Source organism: Nasonia vitripennis, chromosome 5 (genome assembly GCF_009193385.2).
Source record: "Nasonia vitripennis strain AsymCx chromosome 5, Nvit_psr_1.1, whole genome shotgun sequence".
Taxonomy (NCBI): Eukaryota; Metazoa; Arthropoda; class Insecta; order Hymenoptera; family Pteromalidae; genus Nasonia; species Nasonia vitripennis.
The window spans coordinates 18,718,760-18,733,768 of NC_045761.1; the positions used below are offsets into that span (position 1 = coordinate 18,718,760).

Below are 15,009 nucleotides of genomic sequence, written 5' to 3' on the forward strand. Positions count from 1 at the left end.
CGGTGCACAGGTAGCTCGCGGTATCGACCTCGTTGCACACACACGGTTCGCTTGGGCCGCGCGCGCGCGCGTGTATAAATATGGTCGATATCCGTCAGCCGGATGTCGTCCGACGCGAACCGCCGAGCTAATGTCGCCGCTGATGTTTTCGTTGGACTACTCGTACATAACGCGCGCGAGGAGGATATGCGCTTCCGTCGTGGTTTGATTTGATGGATTTCGCTCGCGCGCAGACGTATATATAGACCGGTGTAGATATAGTTGCTCGATTCCAGACACTCGCATGCACTTCAAAGCTAGATATAGGTATATATGTATATTATGACAGTTTTGAACTCACAAAGAAGTGTGTCTGTACCTGATGATGCGGCCGATTGTTGTGATGGGGACTTGGCATGTGGGCCCCGTGATGGTAGACCGAGACGGGGTCATGCTTCAGAGGCATAGGTGTGCCGCCGTTGTGCTTGCCGAGGTCCGCCGCCAGAGCTTCCGCCCTCGACAGCAGACCGTCTTGCAAACCGCTGTTCAGTCCGCCGAATATGTCGCCCTGTAACAAAGATATACATTGGCTTTATACAAGCTGCGCGACGATATGCGACATGTGGGTCGGTGTCTGCCGCGTCGCGTTTGCCCCCCTTTCCGATAATATGCGTGTGTATAAGAGAGACGCCGGGTATTATTCTCGGATCGTCATCTCGATGAGAAGAATCAACATGGAATATCGTTTTAGGGGTCACTGGAAATCTCGATGACGATAATAATAGTGTCGCTCGCGTGCGACGTATTTATGACAGTTTGATGAATTGATTTTCGCCTTTTGTTTCCGCACTTTTCGAATATTGCTTCCAATGACAAACCTGTTACGACATGGCGCGTCGATTTTATTGTTTCCCTGATGACTATAGGTATCGAGCGGAAAAAATTGCTAATAAATGTATAGGTGTACGTACGCGTGGCTCTCGAATGGCTGCGAATTAGTAATACGCGCTGTGACTCGCTTAGCACCGAGTCGTTCCGATATATCGTTGTCGACGCTATTTCGCAATTTGTCTAATGAACGTGAGTTACTTCTTTTATACATAGAGCTCTATTTATCAAACGCTCACCGTGTTCGGGTATCGCGCGCCGCACTCCTGAGCCAAAACGCGCAAAGTCGGGTCAATCAATTTTGTTTATATTTGATGCGGCGTATATTTAGCGGCTGCAGTACGGAGCTAATCGGAGGACAAAAAGTAATTGCTCTTGCAGCTAATTCGATAACAGCAGGAGCGCCGCGTATATTGCTCGCGAAGATGATTTACATATTTGAGGAACAAAAATCCGTGACCCAAATTTTAGAGAGCGATCCGCGGGTTGACCTGATTTTACGGCGCTTCAAAAATATCGTTCGGGTTAGTCGATTTCGCTTGAGGGGAGGACGTATACAGTTGTACTGAAATATTAACCATGTCAAGTTTTCGTGCGACGATCTTTGAAGGCAGTGCGTTTTGGGGCAAGAAAACTTTGACAAGAGGGGACTGCTTTTTAATTATTTACGAAAAAGGTTCCACTGATCATAAGTCGTGTTTTGATTCGGATTGTCGTGCTTATAGTCCGAATCCTATAGGTATACGGATAATTCGATTTGTTCGCGTATGAACTGCTGCTATTCCAGAGTCACCTGAATAGCGCGATGTACACTCGCTTCAGAGCGCTTCTGAGAAAAGATAATCGCCGAGTAGGTTTAGCGAGAACCGAGAAGATAGAGCGGTTCAATAATAAACGACTTCCTTGGAATCCGTCTATTCTCCTAAGTAGCCGAGCTTTCGGCGAAAAAGCCGGGGAAATTCAAAAAGCCCAAAATAATATCCGCACACATCGCGGCTGCGAATTGATTAGCCCCGGATTCGTCGCTCGCACTCTACGACCTGATGATACGCGCGTGTTCAGTGCGTCCGCGCACCGGAGCCGATCAATGTTTCATGCGAAAAACGCGGGCGCGGGTGGGTGGCTGCGCTTCGATTATTTATGAGCTTCCTCTCTCGCCCACCGGCGCCGCCCGTCGGAGCTTTCACTAGCTCCGTTTCCCGGGCGATTCCCTTTTTCCTCTCCGTGCTTTCCTATCGTAGCCAGCTTTGATTAATTAGCGAAAAATTACGCGAGGCTGCATCATCAGAGTGTATAATTGCAGGAGAGCAGAGCGGAGGATTTGAAAAAGCACCCTCTTAGTCGAGTTCGCGCCTTAACTCTGTTAACGGGCCAATAAATCTCGTAGTCGAGACACCTACACCCTCGGCGTACACGCACGCACTCTCGAACAAATGAGCGCACAATATAAGGGCGTGTGTATGAGCTCAGGAGCGGAAACGGATGCGGAAACAGCTCACCGCCGAATAGAGAGAGAGAGAGAGAGAGAGAGAGAGAGAGAGAGAGAGAGAGAGAGAGAGAGAGAGAGAGAGAGAGATACAGATCGGACTTATTAGAGAGCCAAGGGGCAGTTAGCACCCCCTGCGCGAGACTTGTTGCTGCCGGCGCTAATGGAGTCATTTTTCCACGGGAGGAAGAAGAAGACGGAGAAAAGGGCGGCGCGTTAAGGATTAGCCAATTACGATTGAATTACCGCGCGGTCGGCTTGCTCGCTCGCGCCGGGGAGATTTATCGTTTCGCTTTCGCGGGATTATCTCGGCGAGACGAGGGTCCTCTGGTTGATAAAATGGAAGTCGCGCCGCAGCAGCAATAGCAGCCGAATTTTAAGGGAGAATAATGCGAGTCATTAGCCGATTAAAAATGCCGCTCTGCAGGCTATCTTCGGTGATTTTTCATTTCTAGCAGCGAGTCGCGGATGATTACTCCGATTATCGAGCGATTAATTAAGCCGCGTGCGTGGTTGATTACGAATTTAGGCGATGTGGAATCAAAGAAAAGAGACAACTTTGTACACAGCTCGATCGCTCGATAGCGTTTTGTACAGCGTGGTTCGCTAAATTTAAAGCTAAACTTTTTATGCGCCAGACGGTCCTCGTTAAATTTTTACGCCGAATTCGCTATGATTGAAGCCATCGATGTCGAATATCGACAGACTCGCTGCTGCAACGACTGCGCTTAAAATTACATTAAAGTGTGGCTTTAAATTGTACTATAGCCGCGTGGCGTGGATATACGTGCGATAAAGTGCATTATTGGGTCAATTTCCGCGCGGATACTTTTTATCGCCAGACTATTGCAGTTATCGGAAGGTTTGTGATATGATTTATTTTCCATTGGTTAATGGAATTATCTACGAAACCAACTTTTAGAAATACCGATTTATTCAACCGACATCGGTATACATTGCAGCTCGGTTTTTCAGCTTTTATTTTCGAAGATCTACAAAAAGCATCCTTTCCTTATTCACTGATAATTTTTCGATTCTCCAATACAAAGAACCGAGTTTTTTCCAAGTATACATAAAGTATTTCTCTTGGAAAGAGTAACAGCGCGCAGTAGTATAAATCGTTTAAAAAGCCATCGACTATTTTCTTCCAGACAAAGTCACCGCGTTATTTTTGCCGAGCTTATATCGAAAACCTCTACATCTCTTCCCTCGAACTCGATCAAACTGCAGCGGCAGCAGCGCGCATTGGGTCAAATTAAGCCATCCGCGCGACGCTGGCTCATCAATTATGAAAAATTTCCCCCGATCAGACAGTCGCGACGGAGCGACACAGAAAACCCAATGAATTTTCGTAAAAAAGTTAACTCCTCGTCGTCTCTCTCGCAATCAGCGGTCTGGGTATATAAAACGGCAGCGACGATCCAGTAGCCTGGGCTATATACTCGCTTTCGAAAAAGTCAGTCGCGGCGACGAGACTTGATTTGATTTCCTCGCTTCGCGCGCGCAAGCGGTTAATCAATTTCCGACGGTTTATTACGGTCCGTCGCATATTAAAGATTCCGCGTTTTTTTCGTTTTCATTCACCTCCTGCCTGACTTTTATGCCGCGGCTGATTTTTCGTCTCCGACCGCAGACGCGCCGATGAAAGAGGCTTGAATTTTTTAATTCCCGCAGAATATGCAGGTGACGCTCGAATTTATGTGTGCGTTTGCGGGTTTACCTTTTCCTTTTTTGATTGCTTTGTGCTTTTTTGTTTCGTTATTTAAATAAGTCGAAAACATAGTTAAATGTAATGTTAAAAATGTATTGTTAAATAAGCTACTTTAGACGCGCGCAGTTATAGCATGAGCGGCCGAGCCAAAAGAAGGCAGGTTTATCATTGGTCGCACAGCACTATATCTAGATTCGCCGCGCATATTTGTTATGAGGGAAATGGAAAAGTGCCTATGCGCCACCTAGTTTCACCTGCAGCAGATATGGGGTGTTCAGACGGTCGGTGACGAGATGACGTCGCTTTAACTGTCCACTTGTAAGTATGCCTACGTTAAAATTAGAAATTAGAAAAACCATCATATTTTCACTTTTTGATGTTAGAAATTTTACTCGAAAACCAATACTCCAGAGAGAATCTATAAATTCTCCTAATTCATTATAAAATTCCGCCTAACTCGATTCCCAGTCAGCGTCTCAACGCACGGAGCAGACGATTTTCGATTTTTAGCGCGCGAATATTATTATCTCCAGCCAGCTCGTCGGGGCGGCGTGCCGCGCATCAGACGTCGTCTGCATGTCGGAGTAGCTTCCATCTCTCTCTCTCTCTCTCTTTCGATTTTACGATGCGCTGATCAATTATTTCGCTCGCCACATGGCAACCGGCTGCTTTTTCAGTTATATATACACGCGTAGATTGTACACTACTGCCTGAATTACGTCGCGTCGAGCCAGACACCTTTGACAGATCGATAATTACTTTATGCGGTTGCAGTAGCGCTGCACGTCTGCGGGATCGTCGGACGCGGATGAATCGGGAGCTGACGGCTTATTCCTTTGTCTGCCGCTCTCAAAACGTATTTAAGCTCTTTTACTTCCGAAACAAAGTTTCGAGACGGGAATTTTTTGAGTTACAGAAGTTCGCTATACACCAAGTTCGAATTTAGCATGTCTACAATCCGCAGCGAGCAGCGGAGAACGATAAAACTAAAACGAGTCTCGCAGTCGTCACGAACGAAGATAAATCGCGCGACGGCTATACTGCGTATCCACGTGTACACGGACAGTAAGACCGCAGTAGGGCTACACTCGGCCGAAACGGCCTCATAATATTTATGCTTTACGAAGCAGCTCTCGAGTACACGGGAAGGAGGATGGCGAGCCCGGCGTATCGCAGACATAAACCGCGCTAACTCGCGGTTACGATTATGGCCGAGGAGTAAATTGATTATTTAGATATACGAGGAGCCGCGCTGCCTCCTCGGTATAGCTTGAGTGCCGTATAAAACGGCCCGAGTGTCGCTTTAGCTTTTTCCGCGGACGCCGCACCGCCGAAGCTTCCGGCAACGTTCGTATACTGGCGTATACCTTACGGCTGCGACGGGAATATTCGAGGCTGAAAATCGGTGTTCGATTAACGATCGCGAGTACTCCTCTTCACTCGCGCGGAACGCGCGTAATACACTCGATTTAATTTTAATGAAGGATTCATGCGATATGAATGAAATAGAGTATAATGTAATACATACACACGCTGCATAGGCATGGAGCTCGAGCTTGGAATATTAATGCGACGCGAGGTGATGATTCCAGTCGTTAAATTTTAAAACGCGAGCGCGTACGCGATAGGCGGCAGGGTGTGAATAATAGAAAATCAAAACATAATGACTATATTCATGAAGACGATGAATATTTTCCAGCACGACGAGCTTTTAATTCATATTTATTTATATACATATCGGGGCTATAACGTGTGTGGAAGAGCGCGCATAGTCCGCGGACTGCATTATTCAGAGCCGGTGGACGTAAGCACGAGTTAATTTTCCGGGAATAATGTGTGTATCGTGTGTTTTGTTCGCGTAAAGGACCATTGGAAAGTTATTGGTGGTGTATACTTACGTTATGCCTCGGCGACCAGGAATTGCACACGATTGTCGCATCCTCCAGCATCCGACTCTGAAACAGCGAATAAAGAGGGTTTTTTCGTTAAAAATTCAATGCGCGAAGCAACAATCCCTTGAAAAAATGCATAGGACAGCTGATAATAGTACGAATATTAATACACACACACACACACGCACGCGCGCACACATACACACATCGATCGGTCCGTCGTCGCCCCGACGAGGATCTCTCTCTTCTTTATCTGGAATATGTATACGACTGGTGCATAAGTGATGGCCAACAACTGAATTACACGTGACTATATTTAAAGCGTGCGATGGGATTTGACGGAATAAGGCCAGACTGGCGGCGTCGCAAATTAAATGAGTCGCTTTGGGATATATACGCACTCGTGCACCTGGAAAACTGGGTAATTCGATATCGGACTCCGCTACCGCCGACTGGGCTCATCCTCCTCCTGTTTAAACGTCAGGATGTGTGCATCGGCGCTTGGAAAAATTTCGGCGCGACGTCGAGTGAAAGGTGATAATTTTTCCCGCTTCCTTTTGGCAGCTATCGTGATTGATATTTTTCCGGGGGAGACGTGCGACGCTCGAGATTTACCGGCTACGTTTGTCTGCCTTATTCATGAATGAGCCGCTTGGTTTATGCATTTATGCAGGTGCGTGCGGTACACAGTATCTGTATAAACGTGTTATATGTGATGTACGGAGGTTCTTTTTCCAGCTGCTCAATATTGAATAGGAGAAGTTACCTTGTGTGCAAGTTCTAATAAAATTATGCGGAATTCGCGCGAGGGTTTCTTGCGTATACACGGGGCTTATTAATTTATTAAGCTGCTTCCTGGATCTAGGTGAAACTTTCCGCTAATGTGCGCGAATGTTTATATCGCGTTCCTGAATTTTTCATGCCCCAGACGCCGCTGTATGTACCATTTTTGTCGGTCAGCGCTTTGATCAATTGAAAACCACACTTCTGTACAAAAGCGAGAAACAATCTCCAGCCGAGATCGGATTGATAGTGCACGGCTGGAAAAATAACGTCAGCGGATTTATTGTTATTGCAATTATCGGTCGCGCGCATAATTAACCTGTCTGGTTGTCTCGCGGCTGGCTCGCGTCGCCGCCGGTGGAGAGAGATGGTATTTCGAGTCGCGACTGCTGCAACAATCGCAGAAGTGCTTACTGTCAGCGGTGTCGCGACGTCCGATGAATAAGTGATCGCGGCCAAACTCAACCGCCGCGACGACGACTGACTTTTTCCTCCCCTTTTATATATACCTGTATACACTTTTTCACTCGATTTCAGCCGGTCTAATTGCATAATCGACTTTTTCGGCCGAGTTATAACGTTGGCCGCTCGGATCATTTCGCCTAATGACTTTATTCAAGACACCTATACACAGTGTTGGAGTAAATATAGCTGGAATTGGAGCCCGGATCGGAAAGAAAATCTATCGGCATACACTCACGCATCAGCGCGACGCGTTAATCGCGCATGAATAATTCTCTCGATCGAGGAGCGATAATATCCTGCATTTCTCTCGTTATATGCACGCTAAACGATTTACACATACACACACACACGTACACAGCGCGGCGTATACGTAGCGCGCGATTCTGATTAGCAAATGTTTGATCAGGTCACGTGCTGTGGCGATTGTCGTCGCGCGTCACACACACGTTATGTGGGACGATGAGAAACGCAGTCGCGCGATTCTGAGCGGAGATTAGGCGCGAGTCCGATTGGACTGTGTGCTTATTTGTTCGTCTAATAAACGCGCTGTTAATTGAGGATCGTTGTTTCGGAAAAATTTGGGTAATAGAAGCTCGTGTTATACCGTTGCGAATCAAGCTGGTTGAATAATGCGACGCTTCTACAGCGTCTGCTCATTTCTGCGCGAATTACGGATCTGACACGGGGAATATAACGAGGAGACTCGCGTCGAAAGGAAAATATAGTTTGACGGAGATTCGCCGAGTGAAGAGCAGCTTTTCCGCGGTGTCTGCGGTTAATTCCTTTTCTGTACTTCCGCTGCGCGGCTAGGATTAGAGAGTAAATTTTTCTAATTGCGGATCGCAGCGAGATATTCGTTTTGTAGCATCTATTAAAAAGTATTTCACGATCGATGTACGATTATTAAAAATCTAAGAGACAGCGTTTCCGAAAGAAAACAGAATCTACATTAGGGCTTTTGCTATATTTAGATACAATACGCCAAATTCAACATAAACAGTGACGACTAGCGTGTCGATAGTCTCAGGCAGTTATAGCATAAACGGCTTAATCGGGCCTAGCAAATGAGCTTGTGGCATAGTTGACATACTGCTACATATGCACTGGATTCGCAGACTATGATAAGGGAAATGGGAAAATACTTATGCGCCACCTATCTTTGCTAGCTAGAGACTGGGATAATTTGATCCAGTCCAATACAGCTTTCTGGTCTATCGTGGTAATGTTTATCTCAAAGATCAAGAATCTTGCGCTAATACAACGAAATAAGGTACACCGCTTTGTTATCATATTTTTTTTATTTTTATACTTTGAGTTTATGAATTTGTAGAGTTTGACTATTGGCCAATATCGAAGAAGCCCAATAGAGAAGTGTAAGAACATGGCGCCGCGCATTTTCTAAACTCTCCATTATCATATTATCTCGTGTAGAAATCTCCCTACTTGCTCCCAGCTTTAGGCTGGATTCCGAATAGTTTTACGCGAGATTTCCGTACCTGGGGATTACTTGCCATACTCTAGGCTGAATCCTATCAGGTGTCCCAAGGTCCGCGCTTTTATTTTTTTAGGTTATGGAACATAAGATTTACTGATCAGAATCCGACTACGATTTCCAAACTTTGACTAAGTTTATATAAACCTCGAGAAACTCAGGATTTCCCTGTCTGATTCTGATCTGAAATCCTATCTTTCTTCAAAGTCGGTAAACGAAATTTCTATAATCACATATACTGACTTAAAATTTTGTTTTTAAGAGGCTACTTATAAATTGAAACATACCTTGGGGTATTTCTTTAAGAGTTAGATTATAATTTATAAATTGTGAAATATTGGAAAGATTTTTTGTGTATTTGGAGTAACTAATGAGCTTAATATTGCTGATTGTTCATGATCTACGTTATTGTTATTTGGACGTTGCGGCGTTGTCGAAATTTTAAAAGAAAAACGTTGGTAAACAATTTTATGAGTTTAATATTCACACTCACGGCTCGACGTCTATAATACATTTCTCATTTTTTAAACTAAAACTTTAAAACTCATTTTTTAAACTGTCTGTTACTGGATTTTAAAGTTTCAAAAATAATACACGACAAGAACTGTAGACTGTAAGGAGTTCAGATTTTTTCACATGTTTGATGTCGGGACAAACTCATTTTTCTATTTTCGGCAAATCTATTTATTAGTTATAAATATTTGATTTGCTTAACTATTAATAAACGTAGTTGTTATTGTAATTAAATATTCTAAAAACACTAAATTGAAACTTGTAATTTATAAAAAAGATATAATGCTGTAAAGTCTTATTTTTTTGTAAAAGATCGAAACCTTCAGATTTTCGTGAGAAAACATATTGAAAAGAAACATTTTTTTGAAATCGTTCTTGGGCGCATTTTTCGAGAAATCGCCCACGCGATACATAATCAGATGATCGTAATACATAAATAATCAGTATTATTGAGTAACTAAATCTTAATCAGCCCCGGAGACTTCTTTGTAGCGCTTAGACTGCGGCACCGTATTATTTTTGTATAACTCAAGTTTAAATTTACGGTTATATTAGGCTATTTAATTACAATAAGAATCACGTTATTGTTAACTCAATGGAATAACTTTAAAGTAACATAGAGAGTTTGAAATAATTTTTTTTTTCAATGCGTTTTGAAGTCGGAAATCGTCGGGATTACTGATCAGAATCCGACTTGGAATACTGATCAGAATCCAAAGAAAAAACGGAACATATCTAGTTGGATTCCGATTAGATTCTCTGATCGGATTCCGACCAGACTTAGGAAAAACTGGTAGGATTCCAGTTAGAATCCAAGTGATATTTCTACACGGGATTGTTACGCAATTCGTTGTATCAAACCCGACTCGTCTTTAATTTTTCATACTTTTCCACCTATCGCATACAACCTTTACCCAGTATCAGATAACCCACAGTGGTCTGACACCGCAATCGACATTGAATCCCACACACACATGTCCTCCTTCCTCCTGAAAAAATACCCCATTCAACCCATCGGAGACGACAGCGAAGCTTCGGGTGCAAGAAAATCAGCAACAGCTCTCTGACTCTCTCTCTCGGGAAGTTCATTCGTTATTAACGCCATTTCGAGAGAAAGGTGCGTAAGCGCGGAGAGTGCAGGAGCGCGTCGAACACGACTTCACACTATACCGCTTGCCGTACAGTTCGCCGGCTCCGAATCGACGTAATTATCCGGCCAAACTTCGCTGTGTAGAAACCGTCCTCGCTTCTGCCACACTGCATCACACGCGGCGGGATAGACACTCGGTGTAAACTCGCAGAGCTAGCGCGCGAGAGAGAGGGACGATCGAAGATCGCATTAAATGCCGTTGTTTTATTCACGGGATATACGTGTCGGTCTATTACAAAGCTATATACCGGCTCGTCTTGTCGTCGTCGGCGCGATGCGTTTCTTATCGGGTGTACGAGGTGAATTAGCGAGTAAGATGTTATGCGCGACAATCCGCATCAGCCCTGTTATTTTCGAAAAAATGCGCAACTCTATACGTCGCGAACCTTGTGTGCTGGCCGCACAAACACACGGCATATAGGCCGTAATGTGTATGTATATACATGAGTGGATGGGACTACGGGGGCAGGTAACATCCTCCGGCAGCAGAGCGCACACACGGTGGACATGGGCAAACACGGCCGGAGTGTAGCATTAGGTGTATAGACCCAACTGGCTAATTCATTTTCCTCACAGATCTGAATAATTCGCCGTCGTCCGTTTGATCTGTCTCTCTGTGTGTGTCTATTGGATTTTCGTTTTTTTTGCACGCGATCGACTGCCTCACCTATTATTTGGAATAATAATCCATCTAAGAACCGAATACGCACTTCAAACGCGATTGGCGTCATAACTCTTTAATGAAAAGCCAACACCTCCGCGTAATTACATACACACAGCAGCAGTAGGAGCTGTGTCCACGGGTGAAAAAAACCTGCAGCATCAGACACAAACCCTCACTTGCTTACGGCTTTCGGATTCGAGAGAGAGGGACGACGTCGCGGCTCATTACTATTGCAGGAGAAAAACACGGGAGCGTAGCGTGAGGCGTCTAAGAGCCTCTTTCTCTAAAGAGAATTTATGAAATTTCGTATAATGTAATATTCCGATTCGCGCAGCCGCCTCCTTTCTACCGTTCATTGCCTCGCGTCTCGCGTCTGCCCGCCACTAGCTCTCTCTGCTTCTTAAGGTCTCGGCGCTTGCGCGCACGCCTTTTTATCGACTTTTATGTATTTCTCTCTCTCGCTCGCTCTGTCCCTCGCGGCAAAATGCAGTTTCGCGCAAACTCTGGGGCAAATTTCATGTCTGAATTATGCGCGCTTTCTCTCCGTCCCTCTTCCACCCCCTTTTTTTATTCTTATTATCTGGCTCTCGACGAGCGCGCTAATGCAGTTAGCTCGTTTTCCTACGGGGACGCGAAACTTTCGTACTCCTGCTCTTCGTCAGAGATACCATGACAATGCTGCTGCACGACGATTGTTGTGCATTTCGATTTTTCCGCCGACAAATGTAAGCACACGAGGTCTGCTGAAAAATTCAGCAGACGAGAACATGTATGGAAAAAATCAGTGCCCTCGTCAATTTTTAATCCGGCACGCGGAAAAAAGGGAAAAAAATCGAAAAGCAAAGGCGATGACAATACACAGAGAGAGAGAGAGAGAGAGAGAGAGAGAGAGAGAGAGAGAGACACGCGGAGAGAGCGTGTAGGTCGTGCGGGCGCAGTAGTTCTCTCGTCGATAAATCAGAGCACACGGTAGCGCGGCTGCATCTATCCCCGCGGCAGCGTAAAAATCAGCGATTTCGCTGTAGTAGGCTCTATATATCGAGGCCAGACTCGCTCATTGGCTACGCGCGGCGGCCGCCCCCGCATACCCCGCCAATCAGGCTCAGCTCGCTTTCTCTCTCTCTCTCTCTCTCTTTTTCATTTGTGCCGTCGCTGCCGCTGCGGCAGAGCCAGCTACCGGGCTTCTCTCTCTCTCCCTCTTTTATCGATCCGAAGCGCTATACACTGCACAGAGTAGCTGCGTATACGATGGCGGCGGCCTTTCCCTTCTCGATGATGTGGAGAGAGAGTGAGAGAGAGAGAGAGGGAGAGAGAGAGAGAGAGAGAGAGAGAGCGTGAGAGAGAGTGAGAGAGAGAGAGGGAGAGAGAGCGAGAGAGAGTGAGAGAGAGTGAGGGAGAGAGAGAGAGAGAGAGAGAGAGAGCGAGAGCGTAGAGGTGTGGAGAGCGACGTATGCGGGATATATAGTAATCGCGCGTCTGTTTGGTTTTTCGCGAGGAGCGTCGGTAGATTTTTTTCAAAGATGTAAGTAGTCAATCGGTTTGAAAAATCAGCGTTCGAAATATCAGGTATCGATGTATATACAACTTCTCGAAGGCCGCTCTTGCGAACAAGATCGCGAAGATTAGATTCACTGGGTCACGGAGAGAGAGATTTATAGCAGGCCCCCGAGCGGAAATTCAAAAGCAGCTCATCCATCATCGGAATGTCGCGAAACAAAAGAGCCGAGTATTATGCGCGCTTCAGAACCGCGGGAATCCGTGCAGACTCTCGTTCATGCATAATCGATACCCGCCTTATATTCTCACATCTACATCCAGACTAAACTTTTGCTATTCCAAGCGAATAAATAAAAAGTGCATCGCAGCCAAGAGACGCCATTCGGTCGGTGCGTGCGTATACTCGCTTTCTCCGGATAGTCGAGCGAGGCAATTATCTTTTGCCGCACCCCTCGGAGGATCATCTTTACGGTCGGTCACGTTAGGAGACCATTTCGCGGCGCGGTTTATGACTCCGAGGGTTGGATATCTCGCGAAGGATTCTCGACCGAGTGCTTTTTCGGGGGAGCTCTAGCTCGTGACGGATACGTTGTATTATTATATACACTTGCGCGCGACGAGCTAATTGAATTTATCAAGCATTAATGTTTCTTGGGTTTTATTGTACTTGAGTTCTCTCTCTCTCTCTCTCTCTCTCTCTCTCTCTCTCTCTGTGCGAGAGCTTGGTATGTTATATGGCGGGAAAACTATGTCTTAATTTACGGGAGGCTGTAATGGAATGATGTACGGGGTTTTGATTGGATAAAAATAACTATTCATAGAGTGTTTGCAGTGGTGAAGCGTAAAAAAGAGATTTTTCAAGAAGTTTATGATGGTGTTTCAAGCTTAAATCATGCCAAATAACAATCAGTTAAACGAAAGAGAACGTCATTCGTCGTGCGGTATTAGAAAACAGTTTTGGACTGGCCTATTCCCTATTATTATATTTCAAGTACATTTCTACCCTCTAGCCTCCGACTAGCGACGATAGATGGCGTACAGACACTTTTCTATTTCCCTCATCAAGTATCCGCGCGAAGAATGCATATACGTAGAGCTGTGCCACCTATGCCAAAACTGCTTATGGTTGGGTCTACTGCTTGAGCTGCTAGTGCTATAACTGCTATATAAATAACTTTTATATACTGTAACGCTGTTTCGTTTAATTCGTTAACACCTAACACTTTTTCTTTTGTGACCGAAGATAGACGCGCTTGTTTTCGCATCTTGTAGAATGGCCACAATACTTCGTCCGCATATTCGCGTTTAAATGCGAGTTTACTCGTTAATGTACCTACATCGCTATCTTTCCTTGAAATTCTTCATGGTGCATGATGAGACTCGTTTTTGCATAAAACTCAAGCAAAAACTACGTTTCTAAGTACAAGTGTCGTGCGATAGTAGCCGATACATTTAACACGCACACATCCCCGCGAGCTATATTCTGCACCTCAGTCTCAATATACACGAAGAGGAAGCAGTGATTTGATTAAGCGACGAATTCTTCAGATCTATTCCCAGCGCAGGTCAGTATCTGAGCCTCTAATTAACCGCCCGTGTGTCTACGTACAACAGCCTGACGTCACTGTATCGCACGAGTCTACAAATAAATACACACTCCGTGAGAGTTTTACACAGTCCCTCTACCCGAATCCGGCATATTTGCGCGGAAGCAATTGCACCTGTGGGTAAACATCCTGTAGCCGTGATTTTACCTTGTATTTCTTTCTCAACCGCTTACGCGCCAATGACAACACAACAGGTCTACTTACGTAGCGTTACGCAGCTAAAAAACATTGCGAGAGCAGCCCTTGGAAGAACCCATCCAGAAAATTTGGTGGCGCGTGCGGCCGGCACGCGTCGACACGCGCTCCCGTGTGTCCCGGCGGAGCGACTCGGCGCATTAAGAAAATTGAAACGTCGATTTGTCCGGCTCGTGGCGTAATTGTGTTAAGAGAGAGAAGGAGAGAGATAGAGAGATGTACGGCGTAGTGTCAGGTGTAATGCGCACAAGAGACGGCTGAGATCGCAGCTGTGGGGGGGGGGGGAAGATAAATCGCGGGAGTGGATGGGAGATGATGCTTAGGGCGGCTGCGCGATGCTGAGAGAGAGAGTAGAGCGATTATGATGATTTCAATTAGTGACGCTGAGGAAGTGAGCAGTTTGGTAATTTGTTTTTATTGCTTGTGCTTCGTCCTTGAAATCATCTACAAAATTACAAAAGAGACTCCAACCCAAATTTTCAAAAACTCCACTACGGAAAAAAGACGTTCGCGTTGAAAATCGAACATATGCCCACGTGTGCAACGCTGCCGCGTCCACCCCAGCACCCACCAACGCACAGCGACTAGTATTTGAAGAACAACGACAGGCCTCTCTCTCTCTTGCACGCATGTACACATCTAAAACACTCGTGGAACTACGACCGCTCGTCGCTACTGTTTACCCTA

The 15,009-nt window shown here is 45.5% G+C and overlaps 1 protein-coding gene across 2 annotated transcripts in view; it reads right to left on the bottom strand.

Moving 5' to 3' along the window:
• Nucleotides 1-15,009, bottom strand: part of LOC100122363 (inhibitory POU protein) — a 37,291-nt gene that overhangs the window by 12,092 nt on the left and 10,190 nt on the right. Inside the window, exons 2-3 of one of the 2 annotated variants that reach the window (XM_016986359.3) lie at nt 5,963-6,019; nt 359-547 (exon numbers count right to left, since the gene is read on the bottom strand). In XM_016986359.3, coding sequence (XP_016841848.1) covers nt 359-547; nt 5,963-6,019 — 246 coding nt within the window. Of the gene's footprint in view, nt 1-340; nt 548-5,962; nt 6,020-15,009 lie in introns of both variants that reach the window. The other variant, XM_008205812.3, reaches the window with a different exon arrangement.